At 46.9% G+C, this 19,958-nt stretch overlaps 1 protein-coding gene and 1 non-coding gene across 2 annotated transcripts in view; one reads left to right on the plus strand and one right to left on the minus strand.

The window, feature by feature from the left end:
- Positions 1 to 212: 212 nt before the first annotated feature.
- The window catches only part of FKBP9 (FK506 binding protein 9), a 50,521-nt gene continuing 30,775 nt past the window's right edge, over positions 213 to 19,958 (minus strand). Inside the window, 4 exon segments of the mRNA XM_025379100.1 lie at positions 213 to 1,964; positions 4,296 to 4,459; positions 6,911 to 7,056; positions 13,214 to 13,400. Coding sequence (XP_025234885.1) covers positions 1,788 to 1,964; positions 4,296 to 4,459; positions 6,911 to 7,056; positions 13,214 to 13,400 — 674 coding nt within the window. The 3' untranslated portion in view covers positions 213 to 1,787.
- On the plus strand, positions 5,087 to 5,189 carry LOC112621901. The gene has a single exon (XR_003118833.1). It is a non-coding gene; the product is annotated as a U6 spliceosomal RNA (small nuclear RNA).

The raw sequence follows: 19,958 nt of genomic DNA on the forward strand, positions 1-19,958 counted from the left end.
AGCCCCGGCCACACTCTACACAGTCCTTTCCTTAGCTTCTCTTCAGGAGTCCCGGAGGAGGGCCAGGACCCTGACTCACACTCCCTAGAAGTAGAACGTGCTCCCTCAGTAACTGCAGCGAAGTTCTGCTGTTTTCATCAAGGGGATTCTGACTGCATGGGGCATTCTCGCAGGTCTTCAGCCTTCCAATAAAACATCAGAAAAGCAGGTAATATAATTCAACATTTCATATCAGAAAAGATCAGCTTTCCAACATTTATTCCATTCAATGAGTGCACAGCATTTTCATGAACTACCTCAGGGCTACATCAGTACAAAATAGTTTAAATTAGTAAAATAAAGTAGTTTCAAAGGGAAATCATTGACGACTTCAGGATAAGTGCCACCACCATTTGGGAACAGAGGATAGAAGGTAGCCACGTGGTTGTTCCATGATGCAGGAATCAGGCCAGCAGGTGGACTGTCATTGCTGTCTTACAGCAGCTGGCCTCTGCCTTCAGGGTACCACCCTCTCCAGGACACAAATGGGCAGCAGAAAAATGTCACCTTGTTGATGCTCAGCAGCTCATCTATTGGGACGAAACTTCCATCTCGGCCAAGGGAAATACTCTGTTGAGTGACCAGTGGGGCCCCGCCCCCAGCCCTATTTATCTTATCAATATGGTTCAGGGAGGATAAAAAAGAGTGTTCTATGGGATAGAAAGGTGGGAATAAGAAAAAGCTAAGTGGCTGGGCACGGTGGTTCACGCCTGTAAACCCACCAGGGTTTGAGAGGCCAAGGTGGGCGGATCTTGAGGTCAAGAGATCGAGACCATCCTGGCCAAATGGTGAAACTCCATCTCTACTAAAAATACAAAAATTAGCCGGGTGTGGTAGTGCACACCTGTAGTCCCAGCTACTCAGGAGGCTGAGACAGGAGAATAGCTTGAATACGGGAGGCGGAGGCTGCAGTGAGCCAAGATGGTTCTGCAGTGAACCGAGATGGCGCCACTGCACTCCAGCCTGGCGACAAAGCGAGACTCTGTCTCCAAAATAAAAAAAAAAAAAAAGAAAGAAAAAGCTAAGCAGATGACCTTATGTGGCAAACGTGGAATCAAATTCTCTATTTGTGGTCCGAGATGCCTTTTCCTGGCCCAGTTTTCTGTCCAAAAGGCTCTCTTAACTTAACTCCAAGTTATACACTATTAACGGGAGGCCCACAGTGGGGCGGGGTGTGATGAGCTGGAAAAGCATGATGTGCGTGTGCCTGTGCCGGGGTGAGCCATGATCAGAGTTTGCACAGGCTGCTGGGAAGAGCCATGGCTGTCTGCTGGGAACCCTGCTGGGGCAAGCAAGCCCTTTGACTCTCCTGCCCATCTCAAGAATATTTGTAAAATGTCTTAACCAGCAAGTTAAAAAAAATTTAACCCTCTTTATATAGATACCCTGGACACCTTTTCTTATGGTTCCTCCAAGATGATAACTTCCATCTGACACTATATTCCTTTAATAACAAAATTTCCCAGAAGGCTCAAAAATCATGGTTGGCAGTGCAGCCTTTTCAATACTGGACACATCCTGTGCTAAGGCTCTCTGCAAAGATTTTGTTTACTATCACTGGCAATCGGCCTAAACTTCTCACCCCATATATCAACCCACCCCGATGTGTACACCAGGTACTATGTGACCCACCTACTACTGGCTAATGATGCACCTTCTGAAAGACCCTTGCACCCTCACTGCACGCTCTGCCACAACAAGTGGCTTGGTGTCACGTACTCCCTGGCACCATCTGGTTCGTGCCAGGTTTAGAGTTCATCGTGTTTGGCTTCCTGGTCTTTGAGTTTAAATTCCTCGGCCGTGACCTTCCCATCTCCATTCCGGTCCTGGTTGGTGAACATATTCTTCACAACCAGCTCAGCATCAAAGCCAGGAGCGAGTTTCCCTTTGCCAGATGCCACCTGGGCGTGAATGTACTCTGAGAACTGGAAGAGAAGGGGACAGGAAAGACCATGAGTTCAGCCACTGTGAACGCCAGGTCTGGGGCCAGAAACAGAGCAGTCTGGGGGTGACAGGGCTGGAACTTAAGTCTGGGCTACCAACACAGACAAGATCTTTTTGGCAGCTACATGACCTGTGTTTCGTTTTGTTTTTTTCTCTAAATGCAGGTGAAAAACCCTTGTACTAAATAACTCCAAGAGCCCGTATTATTCAGGTAGCCAATACCCAGCAGCCGTCAGAGCTATCCCTTCTCCCCACTTAGTTCCCTACCAAAGGTGACCCCCACAACCACCCAACACTGTAAGAACATTCCTGGATGCATGCATTCATTCATATGATCAAAACATATGGTGTCCTATGTGCCGAGCACTGTTCTAGATCTTGAAATATATCAATACACAAACAAACACCCTGTGCCTGTAAGGCTTGCATTCTAGTGGAAAGACAGACAATTAGATATGAACATAAAAACAGGTAAATGACACATTGTTACAAAGTGAAATGCTCCAGAAAAAAGTCAAAAAGCGGAGCTCAGTAAGGAAGGGAGAAAGGGATGAAATGTTCAATTCAGTGGTCAGGATAAAACTTTAAGGAGAAGGGAAGATCTGTGCAAAGGCTTGAAAGATGAGAAGGAAAGGGCCGAACAAGTTATCTGGGGCAGATGTCTCCTGAACAGAGAGGGCAGCTGGTGCCAGGGCTCAAGGTGGACGCATGCCTGGCTGGTCACAGACAGCACTGGGGGCGGGTGTGGCCGGGTAAAGTGGGCAGAGGGAGACAGCCGGCGAGGAGGTTACAGCGAGCAGAAAGTGCGGGGTCTTCACAGGCCACTGTGAGGCCCTGGAGACAGGGGCCTCGGCAGGTCTGACCCAGCTTCTGTGTGAGAACGGCCACTGTGAGTGCAGGAAGAGCTTCATGAACACCACTGCTGTGATGTGACCCGGGAAAGAGATGACAGACCCCCGGCTAAGATGCTACAAGGTGGAGGTGGTGAGAAGTGTCAGGTTCTGCATGTGCTCTCAAGGTAGAGCTGGAATGATTTCCTGAGGATTATTATGGCCTACGAGAGAAAGAGAGGAGTCAGAGATTACCAAGTGCTCTCGCCTGAGCCACTGGAGGCCAGTGATGCCACTGACTGCGATGGAAAGGCTTTGGGTAAAGCAGGCTCCAGGGGCGGGGTGTGCGGATGGATAGCAGGGGTTCCGTAAATGAGGACATCAAGCAGGCAGCTGAACACATGAGTGTGAAATGCAGAGAGAAGCCTGGACTGGAGCTACAAATCCAGACGCCATCAGGATATGGACCCGATAAGACCACCGAGCGAGTGACTTAAAGACGGAGAAAAGAACAAACTTAGCCCGGGGTACTCCAACATGAAGAGATCGGGGACAAGAGGCCTGAGAGGGACGTACCAGGGAGGTAGAAGGAACACCATGAAGTGTGGTGTCCTGGAAGCCAGAGAAAGACGCATCCTGTAGCTGTGTTGAAGTAAGAGGAGCGTGAGAGCTGACCACTGGATTCTGCAATACGGAAGACACTGGCCACCCTGGCAAGGCTGGGCTCAGAGGCGTGCAGGGACAAATGTCAGAAAGGAGTGGGTTTAAGAGAGACTAGGAGGAGAGGAATTGGAGGCAAGAAGGACACACACATTCTTTTGAAGTTTTTGCTGTAAAGGAAGGAAAGTAATGAGAGAACTAGAAAGACACATCCAGGGAAGGGAAAACAACAGCACATTTGTATGCAAATGACAATGATCCAGAAGCGCTGAAGATGTGGAGAGAGAGGAAAAGGCTGGAGGACGTGCTTCAATAGCCGATGTGGAAGAGGCAGGGAGCTGGAATTCCCCAGGGGTGGAGCAGAACAGACAGTTCTACTGCCCAGCTTCACAAAGAGGTGTGTGGTCCTGGCTCAAACCACTGAGTAGCTGTGTGACCTTGGACAAATCATTTACCTTCTCTGTGCACAGTTTCTTCTAAAAAACAGCTGTTGTGAGGCCCGAACCGGAGAATACACTGAAGACACTCAGCACACACAGACAGGCAGTGAGCACCCAGTAACGAGAACTAAATACAGACTGTGTGCCCTGGAATCAAGCCCTGCACCTCTCAGGGACTTGGTTTCTTCAGCGAGGAATGGTGAGCTTCTATAGAGAGGGCGTGTATAAAAGTGCTTGGCACATGAGTGTGCTGGCCATCTCACAAGCCCTCCAGCCCACTGGCCTCACCCTGAGAAGGCCTCACCTTCAGGACCAGCCCCGTGGCCTCACAAGGCTCCCTGATCTCTTCGGTCTCACCTTCCTACAAAGGCCAGTTAGTTACCTCTTCCAGGAGGACTTCTCCGTTGCCATCCTTGTCAATTTCTTCAAAGAGGTTGGGTGACACCTCACCATTCCATATGAACATGTACCCTTCGGGTAGGCCGGCCACCAGCTCCAGCAACTCAATGTCAAACACCAATACGGCACTGCCAGGCACTTCTCCATCTGTCCAGGTGACAGGAGCGGGAGGTGGTGTCAGCCGGCAGGCAGCAGTCAAACCCATCAACCAGCACCCACCCAACCTCCAGCAGCCTCACTCAGGGTGGGACTTCTGACCAAAGCAAGAAAGCAGAGCAGAGGCTAGTCACTTTCTCACTGTAGGCCTGTTAATGAGTCATGAAATCAGTTTAAAGGGTGGTGACCAGCGTTTTGTTATTTTTTAAATTAAGGAATAGAATAGAGGCCAGGCATGATGGCTCATGCCTATAATTCCAGCACTTTGAGAGGCCAACTCGGGCAGATCACTTGAGATTAGGAGTTCAAGACCAGCCTGGCCAACATGGTGAAACCCCATCTCTACTAAAAATACAAAAATTAGCTGGGTGTGGTGGTGGGCACCTGTAGTCTCAGCTACTCAGGAAGCTGAGGCACGAGAATTGCTTGAACCAGGGAGGCAAACACTGCAGTGAGCTGAGATCGTGCCATTGCACTTCAACCTGGGCGACCAAGTGAGACTCCATCTCAAAAAAAAAAAAAAAAAAGAATGGAACAGAATACTTTTTACCTGTAGAAAAGATAGGTATTGTGTCATGAAACTTGAGCTTCAATTTTATATATAAAACTAAAAGTAATGCTCACTTCAGCAACACATACTAAAATTGGAACCATACAGAGAAGAATAGCATGACCTCCGTGCAAACAGGACACGCAAATTTGTGATGTGTTGATTAAAAAGAAATAAATAAATGTGTATATGTGTAAATTATATGTTATATAGAATACAGATTGGGAAATAAGATGTATTTCTTACTGCATGTCTTGTTGAAAAAAGTTTGAAAGCTGCTTGTAGAGACTACAATACAATGGTAAAACTTTTAAGTAAATCTAACAGCAGAACTTTTAGAATCGGAACCATATGCCCGAAGATGATGATCCAAGATTTGACTGTAAGCACAAATTCAAGAACAGTGTATACAGTATAGGCCCAAAGAAGTTATCAAAGTATGGAATATATAAAGGTAATGTATATTGTTCCAAATTATTATATCTTATCTAGAGTATACGTTATATATAATATGTTATATATTATAATTATTAATAATATATCACAGAAAAAGTCTTAAAGAATATACAAAATTTTTTTTTTTCTGAGGTGGAGTCTTGCTCTGTTGCCCAGGATGGAGTGCAATGGTGTGATCTCTGCTCACTGCAAGCTCTGCCTCCCGGGTTCACACCATTCTCCTGCCTCAGCCTCCCAAGTGGCTGGGATCATAGGTGCCCGTCACCATGCCTGACTAATTTTCTGTACTTTTACGAGAGACAGGGTTTCACCGTGTTAGTCAGGATGGTCTGGATCTCCTGACCTCGTGATCCACCCACCTTGGCCTCCCAAAGTTCTGGGATTACAGGCATGAGCCACCGCACCCAGCCAGAATATACAACAATTTTTAAAGGGTTTCTTCTGGGATTGGTAGGAAGAACAAATGTACTTTACAATTCTTTTACAGGAAAAAAATATCAATCCACAGTGCCTATAATTGTTACCAGTTAGCTCTTCCTATCTCCTCCATGTCCGGATATCAGCAGTGTGAAAACACTGAAAAGAAGGGAAGGTTCCTGGGGCCAGGCACGGTGGCTCACACCAGTAATCCCAGTGCTGTGGGAGGCCCAAGCAGGAGAATCGCTTGAGCCCAGGAGTTAAGACCAGCATGGGAAAGATAGCGAGGCTCTGCCTCTAAAAAATAAAACATTAGCCAGGTGAGGTGGTGCATGCCTGTAGTCCCAGCTACTCGGGAGACTGAGGTGGGAAGATTGCTTGAGCCCAGGAGTTCAAGGCTGCAGTTAGCCGTGATGGTGCCACTGCACTCCAGCCTGGGTGATAGAGAGAGACCCTGTCTCTGAAACAAACAAACAAACAAAAAAAGTTATTGAATCCCCATGTGGGGGACACACTGTGGCTGAAATGATGGAGTAAAACATAACGACTGTGAGGATGAGGGAAAGCCAGTATTTCCAGCACTTGCAACTAATCTCTCCCAAAAGAAACTGTCTTGGACAGCCTACAGGCTCAGAAGTGAAAAGCAACGGCCTACAGCATTCCACCTGTCCCAGGAAACAGTTCCAGAAGAATGTGCTCAGTCTGACCGCAGAGAAACCTCCCAGGCAGCTCCCCCCAGGGACACCTCCCACACATGGGTCTGAAGATCCAAGATCCAAGATTTATTTCACGCAAACTGGTTCTTTCTCAAGAGGGTAATGGAGCATTGATGTGGCTCACTGAATTCACAGGGGTCTCTAAACAAAAATGCTAAATCATTTTTTAAAAATAGAAACCACGCACTCTTTGGGTATTACATGTAAGAAGCATGCTGTGATTCTAACTATGGCACCCCCAAAAGCACAAAATTCCGATAGTAAGCGGGCCCCAAACACCCTTGAATACTGTTGCTCACTCACCCACGCCAGCTTCCCCATAGCCCAGGTGGGGCGGAATGATCACGGTCCGTTTCTCGCCAACACACATCTCTCTGAGACCCATGTCCATTCCCAACACAACTTGCCCAGATCCCAGAACGATATTGTAAGTTTTGCCTAAATTCCACCTAAAATGAAACAGAAGAGCCTCATGTTAGGTCACCAACCCGCTGGCACTGAGAGTGTTCCCATGAGAAGAACACATCACTGCCAGGATATTTCTACCAAAGATAGAAAAATCCCTATCTAATCACGGGGAAACATCAGACAAACACAAATCGGGGCACATGCTGAAAAATGTCTGGCTGTCATCTTCAAAACTGTCAAGGCCATGAAAATCCAGGCAAGACTGTGGAAGTTCCAGAGTGGAGAAGCATAGTGGAATGAGGTCCTTTTTTCTTGAGCCCAGGAGGTGGAGGCTGCAGTGAGCCAAGATCGCGCCCCTGCACTCCAGCCTGGGTGACAGAGTGAGACTGTCTCAAAAACAAAAACAAAACAAAAAACCCTGGGTTTTGGATTTAGCAAGACCTGAGCTGGATTCCTGGTTCTGCCACTTAATTTGACCCTGAGAAATGTCATCTCTCAGTTACTTGATCTATGAAACGGAGACAACAAATACAGCTATCTCACAGGGATGTTTTAAATCACAAATAACATGTTATGCTTGGCACAGTGGAGAGGAAGTACAAAGGGCTCAATAAATGTTTGGCCTTGAGGTGTAAAGTGCTTATGTCTGTAACAGTCCAAGACTGGAAAAAAAAAAAAAAAAAAAGACCACCAAGAGTTTAATTATCCTTGATGGCCACGGACCTCGGGAAGCCAGTTAAAAAAAAGTTTGCTCTATCACTTCAGTCACTACTAAAAATAAATCTACTCCAAAATCTATGCCATTCCTATCACTTCCTAAAGGCAAACAGCGTGTATGTTCTTTACTGCAAGGAGAAAAGATCCCTGACCCCCTTGATGCCTATGAGCAGCTGGTGACAACATGGACGGGTGCCCCTTTGGGTCACATCCTCTTCTCAGGCTTCCCGGCCTCCCCTGGGCCCAGGGCAGCTGCTTCTTTCCCTTCTCCAGCTGGTTACCAGCAAACCGAGACAGGGTTTGTGTTTTCCCACCTGGGAGGAATCCGAAACAAACCCAACTCCGGTGAGGGATGCCTTGTGGGAGGGAGCCAACTCCCACTGCCTGCCTTTCTCTGGAGCTACTCCAGTTGCAAAGTCTTATGACAGAATATTCCAGAACTCACTTAGTCATCCAGGAATGCATGTTTCTTCTTCCTCCTTGAGGCCAGTTTAAACACGCACGCATAAGAAAATCCTCCAAGCAAACAATTTGTTGTCATGTGTCATCTCTGAACACACCACTCATTCTTTTTCCTCGGGTCCTGTGATTTTCTTTTTTTCTCTTTTGGGCAGTGTTTCTCTCAAACACCGTCCTCACTCCCGCTGCGTGCTTCCTGGCCCCATCCACCGCAGGCCTGCAGCTTCCTGCCTGCTTCACCCTGCCCGGCTCACTCCTATTCCCCTACTCCCCTCCTCCCCTCTAGGTAGCAGCTGCTGCCTCAGTCCTGATGAATGGGACCCACCCACACAGGGCTCCAGCTGGGATCAGATAGGCAGGTGCCGGCCAAGCTTTCCATTAGCCCACTATTCTGAAGCTCACACCAGGAAGACACCAGCAGGGACGCCAGCCGCTACTCTTCCGCTGCAGATTTACATGTAATACAGAGGCTCTCAGAGTACAAAATGCACTTCCTGATAAGGAGCCCTGGCTCATGTGGCTCCCGAGTGCTCTGCCAGGATATTATGAGTCCTCCAAACACAAGCAGGAGGCAGGGAGACCGACTCTCCCCGCCCCGCGTGAGACGCAGATCCTGGACCCTCCCGAGAAGGAATTCCTTTGTTCATTCTCCACGCCCACTTCCCCTTTCCTCAGCCTCAGGATCAGAGGACAGGAATATGAACATCAGTAGGAGCAGTGACAGCAGCCACGGACCTTACAGACTCTTCTAACCTCATGGACCATTTTCACTCTTAGGAGCTCACTTGATTTAAAAGCACTGCAAGCCATGCCCCTTCCCTGCGGCCCTGCCTCCCGCTAGCTTTCAATAACCAGTGGTTGGGATTTCTTTGCAAGGTCTGTTGTAAGCCAGGTCCCTGTAAATCTGGGCCCTGGAAGCTATGCACATATTTCACTGATTCTAAAATGCATATTTTTTCACAGTTTAACCTCTCTATAATTAGGATACATTTTATGACTGACAGTATGTCATCCGTCAGCCTTTTAACTTGGTCAGAGATACATGAAATGTTTCCATCACACTCTTTAGAGTTGATGAAATACATTAAATGCATTCGCATACAGGATCCCGCAGTCCCAGAGGGAGAACTCTGAGGATATCCACAGGGTCTTTTCCTTTTCTTTCCTTTTGGAGACAGAGTCTCACTCTGTCCCTCAGGCTGGAGTGCAGCGGCGCAATCTCGGCTCACTAAACCTCTACCTCCCAGATTCAAGCGATTCTCCTGCCGCCTCTTGAGTAGCTGGGATTACAGGTACGTGCCACCATGCTCAGCTAATTTTTGTATTTTTAGTACAGGGTTTCACCATGTTGGCCAGGCTGGTCAAACTTCACAGCCACAGAGTCACCCAAAGCTAGAAGGCAGAGGGACAGGTGGAAGGAAGAGAGGACCCTGTACATCCAGAATCAATGCAGTAGCACGTACCTGCTTATGCAAAGCTTTTTTCCCCCCAAAGACCAAACTTAGGAAACTAAGTCAGGCTCAGTACAAAAATGGATATATAAAAACTGCTGAAATTAGTCGGGCTTGGTGACTCACACCTGTAATCCCAAATCTTTGGATGGCTGAGGCGAGAGGATCTCTTGAGTCCAGAAGCTTAAGGTAAAAGTACGCCCTGATTTCGCCACTGCTCACAAAGCAAGACCCTGTCTCTAAAAAAATTTTTTTAATGCTGAAAATGTTTCTTTCCCAAAGAAGAGAATATAATATTAACTTACAGATACATCTGAAGATTCAGGTTCACAAGACGCAAAGCTCCTTCTACACGCCTGACACTAGCTTATGCTGTTGGTTCCTATTTAACATATTCTCAGATTTATCTCAATCAAAGAACATTTATACAATACTGCTTTGGTTCTATGCTCTGGCCAAGGTGTAGGGCATAAAAATGTAAATAAATACATTGGGTGTCCCTAAGGTATTTACACCAGCAACAGAGATAGAAACAAAACTAAAAGACAGGTAATGCATGAAGTGTTATGAGACTACAGAAGCAGAAGCAGTTGATTCTTCTAGGAATTAAGGAAAGATTTTGAGGAAAAATGTAACATTTAAGCCAGGGCAGAAGCTGGCCAGAAAAAGGAAGAGGAACAGTAACAACCTGCACTACTGCACATGGCAGCCCTGGAAGGTGGAAGATGGGCCCCAGCGGAAGAGACTGGTGAGGCAGAACGGAGCTGACAGAGAGCCTTATGTGCCAGACTCCAGAGTCTGGCCTTTATCTGTGCATCAATTTCTTTTTCTTTTTTTTTTTTTTTTTTGAGATGGAGTCTTGCTCTGTCGCCAGGCTGGAGTGTAGTGACACGATCTCGGCTCACTGCAACCTCCGCCTCCCAGGGTTCAAGTGATTCTCCTGCCTCAGCCTCCTGAGTAGCTGGGATTACAGGTGCCCGCCACCATGCCCAGCTAATTTTTATATATTTAGTAGAGATGGAGTTTCACTAAGTTGGCCAGGATGGTCTGGATCTCTTGACCTCATGATCAGCCCACCTCGGCCTGCCAAATTGCTAGGATTACAGGCATGAGCCACCGCGCCCAGCCTGTGAGTCGATTTTTAAAGAAAGCAGTTCGGCTGGGCATGATGGCTCAAACCTGTAACTCCAGCACTTTGGGAGGCCAAGACGGGAGGATCATTTGAGGACAGGAGTTCGAGACCAGACTGGGAAACACAGTGAGACCCCCCCCCAGCCATCTCTAAAAAAAAAATTAAAAAATTAGCCTGGGCCAGGTGCAGTGACTCACACCTGTAATACTACCACTTTGGGAGACTGAGGCAGGAGGATCACCTGAACCCAGGAGTTTCAGACCAGCCAGGGCAACATGGTAAAACTTCCTCCCTGCTAAAAACTAAACAAAATTAGTCAAGTATAGTGGTGCATGCCTGTAATCCCAGCTACATGGAAGGCTGAGGCATGAAGATCGCTTGACTCCAGGAGATAGACGTTGCAATGAGCTATGATCATGCCACTGCACTCCAGCCTGGGCAACAGAGCAAGACTCTGTCTCAAAAAATAAAAATTAGCCAGGTGTGGTGGCACATGCCTATGGTCTCATCTACTCGGGAGGCTGAAGTGAGAGGATTGCTTGAGTCCAGGAGGTCGAGGCAGCAGTGAGCTATGGTCACTTCCCTCATTCCATTCTGGGTGACAGAGTGAGACCCTGCAAGAAAGAAAAGAAAGAGAAAAGAGAAGAGAAGAAAAGAGGAGAGGAGAGGAGAGAGGAGGCTGGGCACAGTGGTTCACACCTGTAATCCCAGCAATTTGGGAGGCCGAGGTGGGTGGATCACCTGAGGTCAGGAGTTCGAGACCAGCCTGGCCAACGTGGTAAAACCTCGTCTCTACTAAAAATATAAAAAATTAGCTGAGTGTGGTGGTGCGCACCTGTAGTCCCAGCTACTCGGCAGGCCGAGGCACGAGAATTGCTTGAACCCAGGAGGTGGAGGTTGCAGTGAGTCAAGATCATGCCACTGTATTTTAGCCTGGGTGACAGAGTGGGACACCATCCCCCCACCCAAAAAAAAAAAAAAGAAAAGGAAAGAGAGCGAGAAAGAGAGAAAGAGAAAGGGAGGGAGGGAGGGAGGAAAGAAGGAAGGAAGGAAGGAAGGAAGGAAGGAAGGAAGGAAGGAAGGAAGGGAGGGAGGGAGGGAGGGAGGGAGGGAGGGAAGGAGACGGGAAGAAAGAAAAGAAAGGAAGAAAGAAAGCGAGGGAAAGAAAAGAGAGAAAAGGAAGGAAGGGAGGGAGGGAGGCAGGGAGGAAGGAAGGGAGGGAGGGAGTTGGGCACGGTGGCTCACGCCTGTAATCCTAGCACTTTGGGAAGCTGAGGAGGGTGGATCACTTGAGGCCAGAAGTTCAAGACCAGCTTAGCTAACATAGTGAAACCCCATCTCTACTAAAAATACAAAAATTAGGCAGGTATGGTGGTGCATGTCTGTAATCCCAGCTACTTGGGAGGCTGAGGCGGGAGGATCACTTGAACCTGGAAGGCAGAGGTTGCAGTGAGCTGAGATAGTGCCATTGCACTCCAGCCTGGGTGAGAGAGTGAGACTCTGTCTCAAAAAGAAAAAAAGAAAAGAAAAGAGAAGAAAAGAGAAGAGAAAAAGAAAAGAGAGGGGTGGGGGGAAGAAAGAAAAGAAAGAAAGAAAGAGAAAGAAAGAAAGAAAGAAAGAAAGAAAGAGAAAGAAGGAAGGAAAGAAGGAAGGAAGGAAGGAAGGAAAGAAAGAAAGAGAGAGAGAGAGAGAAAGAAAGAAAGAAAGAAAGAAAGAAAAAGAAAGAAAGAAAGAAAGAAAGAAAGAAAGAAAGAAAGAGAAAGAGAGAAAGAAAAGACAGGAAAGTAGAGGGAGGGAGGGAGGGAGGGAGGAAGGAAGGAAGGAAAGAAGGAAGGAAGGAAGGAAAGAAGGAAGGAAGGGACCGGGCGCAGTGGCTCAAGCCTGTAATCCCAGCACTTTGGGAGGCCGAGACGGGTGGATCACGAGGTCAGGAGATCGAGACCATCCTGGCTAACACGGTGAAACCCCGTCTCTACTAAAGAATACAAAAAGAACTAGTCGGGCGAGGTGGCAGGCGCCTGTAGTCCCAGCTACTCGGGAGGCTGAGGCAGGAGAATGGCATAAACCCGGGAGGCGGAGCTTGCAGTGAGCTGAGATCCGGCCACTGCACTCCAGCCTGGGCGACAGAGCCAGACTCCGTCACAAAAACAAAAACAAAAACAAAAAAAAGAAGGAAGGAAGGAAAGACAGCAGTTATATGATGAGATCTGCTTGTCAGAAAGACAATTTCATGGGGTGAAAAATGACCTGGAGCAGGGCAAGACCATGAATCGGAAACTTAACATAATGCACCTGAGCAGTGACACAGGCGCGAGCTATGCAGTGGGGCGGCATGGAGATAAAAGCTCTCAACCAGCATCTACCCACGAGAGGAGGATGGTGGGAGCACGCGACTGTCACCCTCCAGGCTCACTCCCACAACATTCTGGTTGCCCTTACGTGGAGTCCAGCAGGGTCCCATCCAGAAGTGAGGCATTGTAGTGATATTTGAGGTAATCTCCCTTCTTACTCAGCACTGAGCAGTCGGGGGGTTTGTAGTGGGAGGTGATGCTGATGGAGTCCGAAGGGTTGTGGAAATCGATCACATGGATGTCAAACACCAGCACAGCCGAGCCGGGGATATTCCCTAAAGGACAGACACGGGGAATTAATGAATGACCCCTGCAGGCTGCAGCACACGGGCCCCCCCAGTATCACCAGGTATGTCCTCAAGGCCCCTCCAAGTGAGGAAAACGGGCACCCAGATACGAAACCCTAGGAGGACTCCAAGACTGATGCTGAAAGGGCCATTAGATGTAACCTCATCCTCATTTTACAGGTCAATAAATGGAGGCACAGATTTGCCCTGGGTCCCACAGCCCATAATGAGCACAGTTTGGACTAAAATTCAAGACTATGGACTATTGCCCCATGGCATCGTTCAGCCTGAAAGACAAGTGGCTAAGTTGATCACAAATGAGGAAACTCAAGCCCAGCCAAATTAACACTTGCCCCTCGCCCACCGGAAGTAAGAAGTGGGGTGAGGAAATCAGCTGCAGAGTGAAATCACTCCAATGTCCGACCACTGCTCAAGAAAAGCGTAACATAAACTTCGTAAAGAAAAAGACACCTGTCCCTCATGATTGTACCCCTAACAGTCACAGGTGCTTTTAGAATACATCCTATTTGTTCTACACTAAATTATTAATTAACTTTTCCATAATTTCCACTTTTGAAGACAGTAGCTCACATCTGAATAATGTTTTACAGTTTGCCAAAGTATTTTTCACCTACATTTTCCCTTTAAGTCCCTGCAGCAACCTTACGGGGTAGGCATGGCCATAACACCAGGAATGTAACGACAGCTTTCCAGGAGCGTGGGGGACGCTTAAACATATGCATCATTTGTAATACGCCCCCCAGCCCAAATCATTTCAGAGAAGTTTAAATGTAAAATATTTTTAAATCATGTTACCTAGAGTGAAGGACATATTTTATGATCATCAGCATTTTACATATAAGAAAACCAACTCAGGTTAGGTATGGTGGTGGTTCATGCCTGTAATCTCAACTCTGGGAGTCCAAGGTGGGAGGATCACTTGAGGCCAGGGGTTCGAGACCAGCCTGGGCAACACAGCCAAATGTCTCTACAAAAAAATTAGCTGGGCGTGGTGGTGAGCACTTGTAGTCCCAGATACTCGGGAGACTGAGGCAGGAGGATTGCTTGGGGCCAGGAGGTCAAGGCTACAGTGAGCTAGGATTGCACCACTGTACTCTAGCCTTGGCAACAGAGTGAGACTGTGTCCTCATAAAAGAAGAAAGAAAGAAAACAAAAACTCAGACATGATATTACTTATTCAAGAGAATAACACAGCTAATGACAAAATTCAGATAGAGATATACAAATACCAACAGCCCCTCCTCACCTCCCGTCCCCACACGTACTTTTCTGTGTCTGTTTCTTGATTGGTCTCTCTCCTATCTCTCTCTTTAATAGAAACACACTCATGCTCATATAGGCGTTTATTGAGTACCAGGCACTCTTCTAAATTAAACATGTATTGTTTAATTCTCATGAAAATCCTGAGAACACTGAGGTACAAATTTTGGGGCTGGCCAAAGGTAAAGGTAATAATTTGAGAAGGGTGTGCTTTATAGCAGAACACAGGTGCCTGCTACTCACTCCTAACAGGGGCTGCTGGTGTGGGTGGAGTGGGGTGCAGGCTCCTTCCCACCGGAACCAGGAAATACAGCCTGCCATTGGCCAGAAGGCTGCTCAGAGCCAGGGCCACGGACGGCTCTGCGTGGGAAGCTAACACACGTGGACAGGGTGGGTGTCTGCAGAGGCAGATCTATGGTTTCTCAACCTTGGCAACCCATTAAAATCAGCGGGGAATGAACCCGAAAACACTATGCTAAGTGAAAGAAGCCAGACACAAAAGGCTGGCTTCTTTGCCAGCACTGGGGGAGGGGGTGGATGGGAAGAGGGTACGGAGAGTGACCACTAATGGTTATGGGTTAGTTTTTGGAGTGATGAAAATGTGCTGGAATTAGGTAGAGGTAATAGCTGTTACCTGGTTAATATACTAAAAACAACTAAATTGTAAACTTTAACATGATTACTTTTATAGTATGTGAATTATATTTCAATAAAACATTAAATAAAAATATCTCTCTTGGGTATATACACAAAGGAATTGAAACTAGAGATGCGAACAGATATTTGTACACTCATATTCACAGAAGCATTAAGCATTATTCACAATAGACAAAAAGTAGAAACAGCCCAAGTATTCACCACCAGAGGAATTGATCAACAAAATATAGTATATACATCCAATGGAATATTCATTCAGCAATAAAAAGGAATGAAATTTATTAGCCAGAAAAGAGGAATTAATTTTTTTTTATTTTATTTTTTTTTTTTGAGATGGAGTCTTGCTCTGTCATCTAGGCTGGAGGGCAGTGGCGTGATCTCAGCTCACTGCAACCTCCGTCCCCCGGGTTTAAGCAATTCCCCTGCCTCAGCTGATATTACAGACGTGCCACCACACCTGGCTGATTTTTGTGTTTTTAGTAGAGACAGGGTTTCACCATGTTGGCCAGGCTGATCTTGAACTCCTGACTTCAGGTGATCCACCTGCTTCAGCCTCCCAAAGTGCTGGGATTACAGGCATGAGCCACTGCGCCCAGCTTGAAATTCTGATAAATGCTAAAATATCAATAGACCTTGAAAATGGTATGCTAAGTAAAATAAGACAGACACAGAAAGAGAAATATTGTATGATTCCACTTAAATGAGGCACTTAGAATAGGCAAATTGGTAGAGACAGAAAGAAAGGTGGTTGTCAGAGGTTGGGGGGAGGGAGGAATCGGGAGTTATTGTATAATGGGTTTATGTTGGGGATGATAAAAGAGTTTTGAGTGTAGATGGTAGTAATGGTTATACAACATTGTGAATATATTTGATGCCACTAAACTGTACACTTAAAATGGTAAAGATGTTGAGTATATTTTACCACAAATTTCAAAAACTTCTAACACTGAGCTAAGCAGTCACCAAATTTTGTCAATTCAAATATAATCTCCCCTCCAAGATGCATTCGGGTGCAGGGCCTTCTCCAGGGCAAAAAGGCATGCATCTGGAACCACCCACATCCCTGGGATCTGATGTCAGCAGTCAAATGAACTCAGTCTCTCAGGCCCCAAGGATTCCAGGCACAAGAATTCCAACTAGTGTAGAGGTCGATACACACCCAATCAAGGAACCATGTAGCATCAGGTGGGTATGTCAGCTGCTAGGAAGTGAACGTGAGTCAGTCTACCAGGTGCCTGATAACCTCTGAGGCACACACATTATTGAGGGCGTCAACAAGGAAACACTCTCTGTGTGCGTGGGAAGTTTTGTTTGTGTTTCTCTGTGCAGAATCCCTAACACCGTGAGCAGGGCCTGGTCATGAAGAAACTCAATAAATCTTTGATGGATGGATAGATGGAGTTTCTCGGCCTGCAAAAACGAAGATCAGAACCTTGAACCATAGACCCCACCTACCCCAGGCAGCACCAAGGCCTCAAACCTCTATCCCTCTATCTTGGTCTGACTTCCACAAAGCTATTTGTAGATTAAGTATAGAAATGAGTGCTGACCAGCAAACAGGCAGTGATAGTCCAGCGTGGCCCCAACACCAGCCTCCTCTCTGTATAAACCCTTAACCAGCACAGAAGTCATCATTCTGTTCTTACCATGAGGATGCCTCCCTCAGAAGAGACACAGATGACAAAAACTTAAAGCAGCCAACAGCCCACCCAAGAAACTCTGTAGCTCCTGCTGGGGGTGGGTTTCCTCTGCGGGGGATGGGTTTCCTCTGCTGGGGGTGGGTTTCCCCTGCGGGGGGTGGGTTTCCTCTGCGGGAGGTGGGTTTCCTCTGCGGGGGGGGGGGGGGTTTCCCCTGCGCGGGGTGGGTTTCCTCTGCGGGAGGTGGGTTTCCTCTGCGGGGAGTGGGTTTCCTCCATGAGGGTGGGTTTCTTCTGAGGGGAGTGGGTTTCCTCTGAGGAAGGTGGGTTTCCTCTGAGCGGGTAGGTTTCCTCTGAGAGCTCTGGAACTTCTGGTTTGAGGTCTCGGTTCTCCACATGTAGGTATCAACAAGTCACTACCTAATGGGGACTCATTCTTTCTGTCTGTCTAGGACACACACGGGTCAGAGAGCACTGGGTCCAATTCCAGCTCCATCATGGATTAGCGATTGTGGCCTTGGACACATGGGTGGAACTCTCTGGGCCTCATTATCTTTCTAAACAATGAGGGTAATGATGCCTCAGAAGACTGTTTCCCGGTTTGAATGAGTTCATGTGCAAGAAGTCCCAGACACACTGTGGGTAAGATGGGTAAAAATGTCATATATTAACTTTCCTCTCTTTCCTAAAAGGGTGTTCAAAAGGTAATCTGGAAGTTGAGGAACAGCAAGCTATCGATGAAGTGAAGCTGACACAACCTCGCAGGCAGAATCCATTCCCCACTTTGAGGCTGCAAACCCATCCAAATGCCCTAATTTCAGGGCTGACCCAGGGAACAAAGCAGATGGCAGAAAGATCCAGAACCTCTCCCAGGAGGCCTACCCTTTCCCCTCCACCAATCTTGCAGGGGAAAATGGCTGTGAACAGAATGAAATGCTGATAGAGGCTGAGAGCACAGGGACAGCCCACAATTCATTCCTCCCACAAATATTTGCCAGACATTCACAATGTGCCTGGCCCCGTGGTATGCAGTGAAGCAGCCACTGAGTAGACAGTTTCTGCATCCTGACCCCCCTTGGCTCAGCCCCTCAGGGATCAGCACGGGCTCCTATGTAACCCCCACAAAGGGATCAGCATGGGCTCCTATGTAACCCCCACAAAGAGGCCAAGGGTGCTGATCAGGAGAGGACAGAGGCAGACTCCACTCAAGAGCGCTTGGGGTTGATACCTCAGGGTCACTCAGGGTGCCCTCCTCCCACAGCAACGTGACTCAGGATGATGCAGTCTCATTGCGCAGAAAATTTATGAGCCTTCGGCTGCTTCCCAGAGGCTTATATAATTCTTTGCAGAGCTCTGTCTCATACTTGATAGAAAGCCAAGAGGAAAAAAGTAATTTAAGCAAATGTTTTCCATCAATGCATTCTTTTCAAAGAAAGGAAAGATTAGTCCTCAGGCCATAATGAAACAAGAACACTCAGAAAGTATTTATCTGTTTCTGTTTATATTTGACTAGAAGTAGAAATCTACACAATAAAAAGCAATAGAGCATCAAGACACTAGACCAGCAGGACATGTGAAGAAAGGCCTGTTGAATGGATCTTAAGCTGTGATCTGTTGTGGTTTAATCAATCAGAAATTTAAGTCAGGGAGAAAAAAATATTTCTCCATGGTACAACCTACTTTCCAACCAACTTGACATTTCTTGGATCCTCTGGGATGAACACTACTGGGAAAACTCTCAAGATCCATATGATGTATCAACAAAAAACAGAACAGAACTAGCAAAAAAAAATGTACAGCCAACAAGGCCAGCCTCCATCAGCAAAAGAATACGAAAACAAAAGAAATACTCCATCAACTGTTCCTGAGCGAAGGAGCAGCCATTAAAATACATAGCATAGAAAGTTGTTCACAACATTATCTGTTGTTCACCACAAATTGGGTGAAGAGAGAAATCACAAAGTAATACGCATAGACAATCCCCTGTTTGTCCGTATTGATTAGTGTAGGTGGGCATTTTTTTTTTAAATCTATACATACACTCAAAGGTACAGAAGGACGTTCACTTCATGGCTGCATTTGTTTCCTACTGTGGCTGCAGCTAATTACCACAAACTTGTTGGCTTAAAACAACGCAAACGGATTCCCCTAATTCTGGAAGGCAGAAGCATAAATTCAAGGTATTGTTAGGGATGTGTTCCTTTTGGAGGCTGCCGGGGAGAATGTGTTTCCTACCTTTTCCAGCCTCTTGGGGCCACCTTCATTCCCTGACAGGGTCCTCCTTCTGTATCTTCTAAGTCAGCAGTTTAGCACTTTTTCCCCAGTCTGACCGCCTGCCTCCCTTTTACAAGGACTGTTGCAAGTATTGTGAGGCCACCTGGATAATCCAGGATACTATTCCCATCTCAAGATCCTTAATCAAATCTGTAAAGTCCCTTTTAATAGGGTAACAGGAGGCTAGGCATGGTGGCTCACACCTGTCATCCCACACTTCGGAAGGCCAAGGTGGGAGAATTGCTTGAGCTCAGGAGTTCCAGACAAGCCTGGGAAACATAGTCAGACCATGTCTGTCTTCACACACACACACACAAAAAAATTGTTTTTGAATTAGCTGTGCATGGTAGCACACACAGGTAGTCCTAGCTACTCAGGAGGCTGATGCAGGAGGATCACTTTAACACAGAAGCTGAAGGCTGCAGTGAGTTAGGATCTTACCTTACCACTGCACTCCAGCCTGGGCAACAGAACAAGACTTTGTCTCAAAACAAAATAAATAAATAAAGTAAGGTAACATACTCACAGGTTCTGGGGATTAGAACATAGACACTTTGAGGGGCTGAATATTCTGCCTACCAGATTAAGATTAACAATATTTATTTCTGGCAGGGCATGACGCTCATATCTGTAATCCCAGTACTTTGGGAAGCCAAGGCGGGCAGATCACTTGAGGCCAGGAGTTCGAGACTAGCCT

This window comes from Theropithecus gelada, chromosome 3 (assembly GCF_003255815.1).
Source record: "Theropithecus gelada isolate Dixy chromosome 3, Tgel_1.0, whole genome shotgun sequence".
In the NCBI taxonomy this organism is placed as follows: Eukaryota; Metazoa; Chordata; class Mammalia; order Primates; family Cercopithecidae; genus Theropithecus; species Theropithecus gelada.